This window comes from Ceratocystis lukuohia (genome assembly GCF_044167205.1).
Source record: "Ceratocystis lukuohia strain C4212 chromosome Unknown Supercontig3_pilon, whole genome shotgun sequence".
In the NCBI taxonomy this organism is placed as follows: domain Eukaryota; kingdom Fungi; phylum Ascomycota; class Sordariomycetes; order Microascales; family Ceratocystidaceae; genus Ceratocystis; species Ceratocystis lukuohia.
Window position 1 is genome coordinate 3,697,118 of NW_027263522.1, and position 12,250 is coordinate 3,709,367.

At 49.2% G+C, this 12,250-nt stretch overlaps 3 protein-coding genes across 3 annotated transcripts; all 3 read right to left on the minus strand.

The window, feature by feature from the left end:
• Positions 1–366: 366 nt before the first annotated feature.
• On the minus strand, positions 367–4,484 carry HOO65_030936 (uncharacterized protein; the record flags this gene model as incomplete). The annotated part of the gene is made up of 5 exons (XM_071001787.1): positions 367–2,924; positions 2,989–3,888; positions 3,977–4,098; positions 4,153–4,207; positions 4,262–4,484. 5 exons carry the CDS (start codon positions 4,482–4,484, stop codon positions 367–369), a joined length of 3,858 nt encoding a protein of 1,285 aa, XP_070860615.1.
• A 108-nt stretch (positions 4,485–4,592) lies between these two features.
• On the minus strand, positions 4,593–7,058 carry HOO65_030937 (uncharacterized protein; the record flags this gene model as incomplete). Its single annotated transcript, XM_071001926.1, has 3 exons — positions 4,593–5,851; positions 6,375–6,976; positions 7,045–7,058. 3 exons carry the CDS (start codon positions 7,056–7,058, stop codon positions 4,593–4,595), a joined length of 1,875 nt encoding a protein of 624 aa, XP_070860616.1.
• Positions 7,059–10,197: 3,139 nt separating this feature from the next.
• Positions 10,198–10,782, minus strand: HOO65_030938 (uncharacterized protein; the record flags this gene model as incomplete). Its single annotated transcript, XM_071000530.1, has 1 exon — positions 10,198–10,782. One exon carries the CDS (start codon positions 10,780–10,782, stop codon positions 10,198–10,200), a length of 585 nt encoding a protein of 194 aa, XP_070860617.1.
• Between the last annotated feature and the right edge of the window lie 1,468 nt (positions 10,783–12,250).

Below are 12,250 nucleotides of genomic sequence, written 5' to 3' on the forward strand. Positions count from 1 at the left end.
GGGTCAGCAATCCTGGTAGCCCTGACCTAGGTTACTGACATAAGATCTACCTACCACTGCTTGTTTTCTCTCCAACCTTTTCTACAGGACAGTACCTTTGACACCGCCAGTTTATTATTCTTAGGATTCTTTTTTATTGTCTATTGCTGCTGATATCGGGCTACAGAGGCTTGGACCTGCTCTTTCCCCTGGTTGAAGATTTGAAACAATGAAAGGTCCATCGAAAGGGACTCTTACACGAAAGATAAAGCCAGATGGGCATCAGATAATACACCCTTAAACGAAAAGTATTCCAACACCTTGGCCAGACGATGTAGTAGAACGCGGAAAACTTCGGGTCAGCCTTGGCTGCAACTAGACCACCACTTAGATGGCACCCTTCACTATCTTCTTGGTTTTGGACAAATGCTTTGTAATAACTCTCAGCTCAGCACCAATCTTCTTTGTAGATTCCGGGGAGCCTTTGACAAAGTCCGACAGGTCCTTTGCAAAGCTCTTGGCAGAGTCCATTAGGGGCCGCATTAACTCAGGCATCTCACTACCGGCACGTTCCCACTCGGAAAATATGCGCATTGGAGTCTGAGCTTGGCGGCCCCTTTTCTTCGGCGAACCTTTCTTTTTGGCCGTCCGAGTATTCACAGGGAGTCGCGATGTTGTTGCTGAGATTTGGCTTCTAGAACTGCCGGCTAATGACTTCTCAGTGGCTTTTGATGGGTCGTTGATAGGCGTAAATACGGCTGGCCGGCGGGGTGAACGACGAACAGCCGCAAGGGTAGTCGGCGATGTTTCGCCAGGCAAGATCTGGGGTGTTTTCCTAGGGGTTAGCGGGGGAGCCATTGGAATGTCTTGAGGCTCAAAAGACTGTGGCATTGGTGATTGTCGTGGGATCATAGCTGGAGCCATAGAAGTACGGGAGGCCTTAGAATGAGGGGGCGGGGGGCCCATTTCGTTCGTTATAGCCATCGAAACAGAGCGAGGTGGTGCTATATGATTACCCTGCATGTTGAAATCCTTGGAAGCGACGTTGGGCTTCCGAGCTCCGTCATGAAACTTTCCCTTCGTAGGCCATAGAGATCTCTCTTCAAGCACGTCTTGCTCCTCAATTGATGGCATGATAATCGATGATTCACGATTAAATCTAGGGGCCTCGGGGATCGGTGTCTGGCTGAAAAAACGGCTGGATCTTTCATTCTCCCCATCCTCGACACTATCCATGATTTCCTGCGGTAACTCCGGGGCATCAAGGAAGCTAAAGTCTACGCGACCATCGTCGCTGATGTCGTAAAAAGAGTCGTACGAGTTTTTCCGGCCTCGTTTCGTCGTGGGTCCATCATTGGAAGAGTCGGTGGGCCTCCCTCGAGATACCCTAGGAGAGGGAGAAGTTTCAAGGCCAAAGTCGAAGTGGCTTGGCGAGCTCTTGTCAGAAGTCGAGTTTGATTTCAAGACCTCTTTTGATGTAATACAACTATCTGTTCGCATATCTCGAGGGGGAGTGTTTTCCATCCCAAGAGCCTTCTCATCAGGCATGCGACAGTCTGGAGGAGTCTGCGAATCCCGAGAAATCATGCTGGGGGTAGAATCGGCATCAGTGACCGAGATATTTGCTTCAAGAACTGAGCTATTGAAAAGTGGCAGTCGAGGTGAACCAGACAAAGACTGAATCTCAGATCTACTTGGCTTAGGAAATATGTTACGATGTACAGGCACAGGTACTGGAGATGCATTGGCGCTTAGACGCTGCCTGTGGCTGTCTAGCAGAACTCCCTTGATATACGGTGTTGTACTGCCTGCCATATCTGACTGGGAAGATGCGCGATGTCGACTAAAAAAGGGCGCAAAGTCATTGGGGGCTGGCTGTACACTCATATTTGCTCTCTCCATCGGGGCTGGCCGCATGAGAGGCTGCGGTCCATGGCTATGGACTAGCACCGCCCCATTGGTAAGCCCACCCATCCCAGTTGGCTGGAAACCCGGATGCTGTACCTGCTGAAGTGGGCGTGCGTCTTGCGCTATTGACTGCTGGAAACACAGAGCTTTTGGCCCATATTCTTGAAGAGTTCCATTACTTGTCTGCTGCACAACGTTTGACTGAGCAGTCGCCGACTGCGATCTGTGGTCTAACAAGAACCTGTTGGTAAACGCTTGCGCGTCAGTTGAACGAGGAGATGGAACTGGTGGTTCATTAATTGATGAAGGCCGATCAGGGGACTTGGACATCTTTTCCGACATCATTTGATCATGATGAGAACGCGGCAGTGGCCCCGAGTCCTCAATTAATGGGTGGCGAAAGGCAGACTTCGGCCGCCCAATACTAGTGTGGCTCATTTGCACCATATACTGATTAAATTGGTGCTGTAATTGATGTGGCGAGGGGTGTATTGTCGTGACGTCAAGATGTGTGGGCGGGCACAGTGAGTACATGGGTGAGTCCAAAGGCCCTTGGATGAGCGGTATAGCAGGCTTTTGCTCATAAGGCTGAAGTACTTGGCGATTTCGCAGATCTTGGGGCACATGGGATTGACGATCCCCGGAGCTGTGAAAATTTCGAAAGACTGGTACATCCAGGCTAGAGGCAGGTGAAGACAGATCGAAAATAGCCGTCACGGAGTTTCTGGATACCGCGCTCTGCTTGCGCTCTGTATCTAGACCTTTCTGGATATTGCTGCACTCAGGCCTCGTAAGAGACTCTATGGAAAAGCGATGTCCTTGCTGTTGAATGCTCTTCTGGGCAAACAAGGGAGTCGAATACCGAGAACCTTTAGAGGCGGCCTCCAGACATTCTACGGACATTTGGAGGTGTTTTTTGGGCTCGAGATTTGGGTGTGTTAACACGGTACCAGCAGAAGAAGCTGGGGGCACAAGGGATGTTGAAGGAGGGATGTCTATATCCATGAATCGTGGCCGCAATAGAGGGGATGAACAGTCTATATGGGAACTCAGTTAGAGGAGCCTCCATGCAAGCTAGGCTATGGAAGTAAAGAGACTTACCTGACAGGATTGAAAGGCTCTTTGGCGGATGAAGAACCACGGAGGGCTCTCGAGACTGTGAGCTTTTAATATCATGGCTGTAGCTATCACGATGTTTTGTTTCCCCATCGGAGGCTTGTGTAGAGCTAGATTTACCGACATGGCCTTCAACCTTGGCAAGACTCTCTACGTGCGCTTCTTCTCCGGGTCTGCTTCTTCCAGCATCGTATTTTCTTGGATTATATTGAGCCCCATCGTGTTCTAGAGCACTCATATCTGTCTCATCCATACTACCACCCATGTCTTCTTGGGTCTGTGTAGGCCCAGGTATAGCATCATTTTGCAACCGACCTTCTTTCTCCGCTCGAGAGCGTTCAAGAACAGCCTCTTTCACGCGGATCTCCTCGGCAACTGCAGCTTGAAAGATCGTTTTTGCCTCGGCCAAGTTTTTTTCAGCGTCTGCATTTTGCTGTTTGACGCTTTTCTCATATTCCTCTGCAGAACGCACATCTCTGCGAGCCAGGATATCAGCGGCTGATTCCTGGTATCGCGCATTTTTGGCATGTTCAATTCCGAGGAGAGCGGCCTTTCTGGCCGAGAGTGCCGCTGCGGTTGCCTCGCCCAAGGCTCGCCGGGCTTTAGTAACCGCGATAGCGGCAGCGACCTCTTCTGGGCTAGCTTTAGCCAAGTTAGAACACACAGCAGAGGGTCGGGCTTTCTTGCGGGCTCGTTTTGTCTCTCTTTTGCGGTGATTATTGGGCGAGAATGTAGACTTGCCATTAGTCGGAAGTTCAGTCAAAGTCTTCCTGATCTTCCCTTCGGGAGCAGGCTGTTGTAGCGCGCATACAATGTCTTGCTGGCTTTGAGAAGTTTGAATATCATGAACTTCTGCTCGTCGATTATCCATTGCGAGGCCGATATCTTTAGGAAACAGTTAGAATTCGAGGCGCACAAACCTAGAGATAACCGGCTAGAGTGTCGTATTTTTCCGCGATCACTAATTTCTCACCTCTGAGCCGCTTTCGAGCTCGCTTGTTCGGCTTCTCGGACGTGGGGTTCTGAAAACTAGTCTGGCTCTGGGAAATTACATTACCGGCAGGTTGAGCTGCTAGAGGCGCAGCTTCTGCACATCTGTCAGGGTCCATGGTAGGGAGTCAGAGAACAGCGCTAGGTCAAGGTACTTACGGGACTGAGAGAACTTGCGTTTTCTCGAGTTGCATCCTATGGTGTGTTGAGTGAGCTACTATACGTTTTTACGGCGTTAGAGCCATGGCCCGCCCATCCCTAAGCTTACCTTTAGATTTGCTCTTCTTGCACTTGCCAGTCCTTGTGGCTTTTGCAGCTATCGGATCTTGTTCTTTGGCGAACAGGTGCTTGGGGGATGGCTGGACACCAACTCCGGCTTCCTGGAGCAACTTGCACTCGGCAAACGTAAAGTAGCCATTTGTCTGGCTGTCCACGGGCTTACTCCACACGTCGTTGTACATTTCCATGACATATGGACGATGCTTTCTCATGTGTTGTTGCATGTGATCACAAAATCTCCCGCGACCTTGTTTTGACACTCTGGTGGCAGCTTAAGTCAGTCAAAAGGGAGCACACTATCCATAGAAACTCAAACACACTTATCGCAAGGGCAGGGCACGGCGGTCGTGTAGGGCCCAAGAATCAGAGCCGTTTGAAAAGACGTCAGGAGCTCTAGGATCTGATATCGGCGTGTCAACATTAGCTTCGGCAAGATACACATCAGGTCTCTCATGGCTTAAATCGTCAATCACCTTTGCTGGCACTTTTGAGATGGAAGGGCGTATGCGGCATCTCAGCTGCATGCGAATCTTGTCTGCCTGGGCCAGAGGGCGGACAACATCTGCTCCATTGAGATAGAGGAACAAGAAGTAGATATTATCCCACGGTTGGAAATCTCCGACCTTGAATCTGTTTGCCCAGGGCTGGTCTAGCAGAGCCGAAGAGTGTGTCAGGCGTTTTTGAGCGGAAGCCAACGACATGAGTAGATGGTGGTACGGGTGGCGGACCTCGAGGTTAGACTCTGCATCCATTTCGTTGTGGTCGTAAGGAACTTCGTCGTCCCAAATTGAGGTTGGCGGGTCGGCCCGTAGGAATTCGATGAGGTTTTCAGCCATTTCAACCCTCAAGGCAACTTCCTCGGGGGCCAGATTAGCATTGCCAGAGACGAGGAAGCTCAATTCAGGCTCCAGAAAGTCCAGACTCAGGCCGAGGTCAAAGGGCGCCCATGAGAAGATAGTACGGGGGTCTAGCCGGTTGTACTCCATTGCAAAAAGGACTTGGGGGTGGCCGGCTGACGTCAAGCCGCAACACCAAAAATGCCGCGGACACTGGGCGTGGTGGTTTGTGTTTCGACACGAATGGTACGAGTCACAGGGCTTAGCACACTCAGGGTCGCCACAGGGGCCCAAGGACGCCAGAAGCATACACATGGTGTTCCACGTCAAGAACGGGGAGTCTAGGTTTGACAGCTCCCGGATGAGCTCCTCGGGTCTTAAATTGTAGCAACGCGTTTTCCAAGGCGGCAGACCGGAAGGAAAGCAAAACAGGGCACCCTCATACAAAATTATTGCCCCATCTTCGGTACCCGCCGATAGCTGATGCAGCACGGAGGCGGTCCCAGTGCCGGCCATAGTCACAGACTTTGTATCGATTGTCCGATTAGCAACGAATCTCTTTATTACGGCCTGGCGTTGTTCTTGAAATTGGGAAATGCGCAGAGGGCGCTTGTTCTCGTAGACCTCGTTGTTGGCAATATGGATGTGTTGCGATTCCAGTTCGCACTCAAAGGCCGACCGCAAGAAGGGATAGGTGTCTTCCTGTCTCGCCATGGCTTCGACAAGAGCGGCGCCAAGGACGGCTTAAGTTATCTTTATTAGCAAAATGCTACATGCAAATAGACGATCTGTAGATGCGTACCGTACCGAATGTGCTTGGCCCGTAGGTGTTGGTAAACGAGTCAAAGGGAAGAAAATACTTCAACTCAGCAAGAAACCTATCGCCTTTTTAACCTTTCGATTGTGTGCTTGGTTGCTTGGCGAGCCTTTTCCGTTTCTGTTGCAGCCACATAGCAACCAGCCAAGGTCCTATGCAATAGCCAGAGGTTGCCAGCCTATTGGAGATGGATGCAGCTGCTCAGCAACCGAGCCATGCGATGGCGCGGAAATCATAGCGTCAGCTGCACTGCGCGTTTCATGATATTTTGCTTGCACCTCAGCAAGGATCATTGACTAAGGAGATCTGGAATCAAAAACACCCCGAGGGTCGCCTTTAATTGTGTGCGTCCAACTCTACCAGTTGCGCAGCCGTTCGCTTCCGATGTCATGGTACTAATCCTATTCTAGTCGACCTAGTCAGCACACCGCTCAGTTTCTATGGCTCACATTTCACTTGCAACCTTTCCTTGTTTCCTTTCTTATCCTTCGCTGGGCGTTTGTCTCTCGAGTCTCCGCCGCCATATACTTGTCGCAACGTCTTCTCCGACCGCCCGTTCATGAGATTATAGTCAGCAACCTTCATAGCCCAAGACTTGAACTGCGCCAAATCAAACCCCTTGATGTATTCGGCCCTCTGCAAACTGTGAATTGCCTGATCCACCCACGTGAAGCAGGTCTGTATAGATCCGGTACTGTCTTGGGACAGCGGGATAGCCTCGAGCATGTTGTAGATGGTAATCTCGTGAACGCCTTTAGGCACATGACCAACAACAGCGTATGCCACAAGGCGCGGGCTGTAGGCCAGCATAAAGTGGCTTCTAACCTCAAACACCCATTCCATAGTATCCAAATGCTGGCAGGTGACTGCGTCAATTTGCCTTTGGTTCTTTGCATGGTATAGATTCCCGTTGCAGGTCCAGTCGTACGGCGTGTTGACCATGATACCCCAATGATACGCAGCGTCGCCATACTCGCGACGAAACTCTGGATTAGAAATTTGATCGCGGTGTTGAAGCACAATGGCAATCTCGAGTTGAGGGGTTTCTGGACTGAAATGCTCTCATGTACATGTTAGCAAACTCGGCGCTTCTGGTCTGATATAAAAGCTAATACTCACAGCTTCTTCTCCATAGCTCCCGTGTTGAGCAGTAGAATAATTGCAGACAGCTATATGAATGGCGGACCAAATAAGATTGATAGTTTGAAGCGGAGTCTACCGGCATTCGTTTGCTCAGCAAGAGGGAACACTGGATGATCCATGTCAATATTTATAGCCAACCAGCAGTGCCTGTGCGCCGCTCACCGACAGGCTTTGTTTAGATGCTTATGTGTAACGACACAAGTCTCGTAATATTTCGCAGCATCAATAGCAGGATAGGGTTCGAGGCATACGTGTCGAAAGTACTGTGCATCAACAGGGTGCCCTGTTGTCTATAGGCCTTGTGTAACAGCCACAAGCAGGCTGCCGGCAAAAGAAAGCCAGGCAAAGGGGGGTGAGCCAGGGCAGATAGAGCAAAGAGCCAACACTCGGGGAGTTGTCCTACTACTAGCCTCTCTTATATGCCCAAGTTGTGGGGGCTGATGATAGTTTTTTAGCCCAGGCTCAGGGCTAGGGGACAAGCTCAGCCTGTCCTACCACCCAATCCGCTTGCTATATGTTCCATGACTTGCCTTCCAGGCCAATCAACATCCAGCTCTCGGCCCAGGCTTCGCGGTGAGTATTACAGCCCCCGGTTACGCAGAGAAGCCGTGGACTTTGCCATCGGCGCGACAAGGGTAACACATGTCTATGGAACTCTATGTTGCATGGTGTGTGCAGGCTCATCTTGTTGATTGACGATCACCAAAGGCGCTGGCTTCCTGATATCGAGTTACATTGAATACATGTATAGAGGGCCTATTTCTGTGCGGTCAGTCGCTCAACGACCCTGACTCTCTACCTTCCTCTGGTTATTTAGGCCTTGAAAGAGTTCAGGGACGAAATATTACGCCAGAAATAGCACCTTCTTCGCTACAGCTTTGCAAATTCCCCATTCCCTACTACCGCTTTTGTCACATATCACGTCTATCTCGCAAATTATTCTGTTGCGCTGCACTCTCAATATTAGGTCTTCTGGCAACCGGAGACTAAATTCATCATGAATGGACAGACAAGACTCTTGAATAGCAACACCTTTTTCCCAACCCATCCGTAAATGGCAGAAACTTTGCAATTTCAGCTAGCAATTCCACACATTTGGGGCATGAAAGTACTACGCATCTGTCCGTATCCCTGAAACGACACGCCAACTGCAGCACCACATGGGCAGAAGCTATACCGTGCAAACTCCAGAGTTCCCAGAACAAAGGGCTATGCATCTCTACCACAATCCATTAGCTATGGTGCTACAATTGCCCATTGCCATGTAAAACCCGAGAGGAGGTTTTCCATGATCACCAGTTACTTGTTCAGTCGCAAGCGTTCACCCGCATATGTGCTAGAATAGTCAGGAGATTAGCTTGAGAGCTTTTAGATACCACCTTGCCACGTCTTGGCGGCGGCTAGGAATACCAAGGCATTTCAAAGAGCATAAGCAACGCGACTAGATGGTAGGATCCAGCCTGCTACGTAGAGTAGGATCTAGAGCGGGAAGGCCTTGTGTAACAATGAGACTGAGTTAGCTAGTCACTAGGATAGACCCTAACAATCTGGTATGTGATGGTGGCTAACCCTAACAAGGGCTCTGCGTACGACGTCAATGGCTGTACGACGTTGTTTTGTAGCTGTGCTTTAAAGCTGGTGAAATGCCGTCTACATCTTTTCTACATGTCATTCTAACTGCCAGCGTCTAGGCCATGTTCCTGGCTCTACCCCCATATGCACATCCTCTTGTCGATAACCCCACGCCCACGTCAAGAACCATAGCTCGCTGTAGAAGGGCTCATAGACGGTGAGTAACGAATGAAAGCTTACTCTTGATAGTTGCAATTCTCCATCTAATCTTTAATGGGCCGAATTCCGATAAAATACTTCATAATCTTTACCCAAGCTCTCATTGAAGCCAGTCAAATCTAGGATACAGGTGTTGCACGTGTCAGGGAAAGGCTAGTGATTGCTTAGCTTAACAAGCTATACCAGCTATCAAAAGCTGAGGTCAATACGTGGTTTCTTAAAGCATTACCTATAAATGCCCACTGGCAGTCCCTATGAACTTCTGCGGGCCAGCTATGTCATTGCCAGTTCCTTGCTCAGTCAACCCAGTTGCACCAGTCAATGTGTGATAGACCCTATACGCAAGCCTCCCAGACATTACGGAAATCGAATAAGCGGTACGACGGAGGTGGCTTGAGAAAACAGGCCGTTGCCGCCTTGTACCGGCATGTAGTATCTACGACTTGCAGGCTTCCTCGTAGTTACATCATTTGGCTCAAAACCAGTCTAGCAATACCTGTTTAGTAGAATTGCTGAGAATCGGCATTCTCGGGGTATGCTGGAACAACTCCTGGCATTCCAAATAGTACTAAATCAAGGGATGTTAGGATTCTGCGATTTCCTGTCGATCCTGTCTTGTCCAAGTCTTGCCATGCCGTCTCTAATGTGAGTATAAACCCTGTAGAGCATCACAGCCAGACAGTATATAAGTTCTGTGGCGTTTGTCCATGGCGCCACACCCCTCATTTAAGCTTAAATTCTGCAATGCTTGTCCCATGCAACAGCCATACTCAAGATCGTAGTGTAGCTCTCAGTAGCGTTTTATTCTTCCGTTCGCACTACTCTCCCCTTATTTCTTTAGCCTTTATTTCCTTCCTCTGCTCTCTGCCGGTCATGCTATACCTTTGAAACCTCATACTACTACTTGCCACCTAGTGCCGGGCGATAGTCCAGTCAGCCCTAGTCGAAGTGCTGATATGTAGATAGCCCAATAGGCGGACCTTGGCCTTCTTAGTAATGGGACTAATGGAAAGTTCAAGCAGATGGCATAGACAATGATCTTCACAATGCAAGTCGGATGAGATAATGGTTAATCTTATATCTATCAGTCCCCTAGTTCTGTCTATGAGCCAGCGGACCTGCTTGCCAAACTGGGAGGGTGGAAACACGTTACCATGTGCAAAACCACCCTCATAGCTGATGTCCCGTTCCTATACACCCCTAGCCCATTGCTCTATGACTTGTCCTACCTCCTTTCTCGTCCGCAATATCCCCAGAGTCCCATCGCCTTTTCCCACGTGGATTGAGACTAGGCAAGGGTAGATGTTCAGGTCTTTCACCAACTGCTCAACGGTCATTTTAGCCAGCAAAGTTGAACTTGATCCATCTTGCATTGCGGCTACTTCTGCCAAAGTCAATAGACTCAATGTAAAGTCCGTCAGTCTCCTCAAACTCGGTGCATATGTTAATAGCATCTGACCCGTACGAGGTTCCGCGCAAAGACTCCCATAGATGTCCGTAAAGACGAGTGCCTCTTTTAATAGAGATTTCGGGAATCTCATCCTCTTCTTCGGGTTTATAGTCGAATTCTCGGAAGGCTTTGTCCAAAGTCGTGATGTCAGCCGATCTATCAACGTAGTACTTGATTTCTCGGATGTATGCTGCACTGTTACCAGCCTCGTGCTTCCAGGTAGAAAGCAGGGCTTCGTAAGATGTAACAGAATTACCATTGATCATTCCCGAAACTGCAACGTATCCGGCGCCTGCAGAAATGTAGACTTCTGCAAAGAAGCCGTCGGGGCTTGTGACTTTCATCCAACCACGTTTCGGTTCGAAGAACTCGAGGCCAAGATCACTAGCCTCGTGAATATCATCTTTCGCTGCAATGAGAGTGCAGCATATAGAGATCATAAAGACTAAGGAAGAAAAGCCCGGAAGCCACATGGTGACAGAGTATGCGCAGGTGAATAGAATAGAGTGTAGTAAATAAGCAAAGGCTGCAGTAATAGAGAAAGATGGAGGCGGGGTGAGTGATGCGAGATAGAGATCTTTCCAATCATCATCTTGTGTTCGGGGCTGCGCCAGTTTTATATAGAAAGCGGCCTCTGACTGAACTAGACCTTGCTCCTCCTGCTCTCTCTTTCGCTTATGCTGCTGTTCTATTTTTCAACTCACTACCCCCAAAGCCCAGTTCAGAAGACTCCAGACCCAAGTTTCCATCAAGGATTCGGTCCAGCATTGCATGGTGAGAACGAGCCACCTCACGGAGATAGACAAAATGGCGGCATGAGGTAAGTTCAAACCAAATAGGGCCGGAGACCAATAGCTTTCTCTACGTAAACGTAAATGCTGTTAACACTATCATTATATCGGTCAACTCGACCCCCATGCTCATCCTCAGCTGACGGGAAAACTTGCTCTGACGCCTCATACCTTTCCTGTCCATATATCTTGCAACAATACTAGTGGAGACAGGCAATCTTTCGCGCCATGCTTGGTCCCTTGATCACCATCCATGTTACATTTACAAGGGCTCTTTGAAGGCTTAAGTCTATTAGTGAACGGCGGCTCGGATTAACTATTTGAGACTAATGACAACTTGAGAACAGTGCCTCGCTTTGAGAAAAGCCATGTGCCACAGAGCAAAAGGAAAAGATGCTAGCTCTAATACCCAAAGAAGAACCATGGTTGCCACATTAAGCTAGCTTCACGTAATACATGATTAATACTTGACAACACATTAGTCCACTCACTCGCTTTGCAATACGAGACAATACCAGCACTCTTAGAGCCGGGCCCTCTATGCTTGTAAGCGCCCTCCTCGCCCCCCTCAGGGCTTCTCTAAATTGTTAGTTTCGAGCTTTCTATACTACCCTCGGCATATTTCCCTCTTGTCTTTTCGAGCCCCCATGCTCCAGCTCGAGTTTAAGGATAATTGTTATTCCATCTATGGGCTGGGATTGCTGAACTATTAGCCAATAATAGTTCCATATTTTCTTTAACTCCGAGCGTTCGAGGGCTCGTTTACATGCCAAATTTTGCTCCTTGTTTAAACTCACTGTTCTCTCACAATCACCGGATTTCAAGTCCCCGCTACGCTTCACTCCCACGGCCATAAACACCAGTGGCTTGTCCGGCAAAAGATCCCCATGAGATAATCGTGCACGTCTTCTTTTTGCTGCGTTGTGTCTTTAGTCACGGGCAAGTTCTGCTTTCCTTGTTCTCTTCCGCCGTTCCATTCACCAAACCTTTAAAATGCCTCTCCGACTAGTTTTGCAAACTACCGCCGGCTCCTAGAACTATGATTACCTCAAATATTGCTAGACGGTGTCCTCGACAGCGCTGCGGAGTCGAGGTGGAGATGTGCGGATTTGTGCACCGGGGCTCATGTTAGATACCCCGACTCGGATAA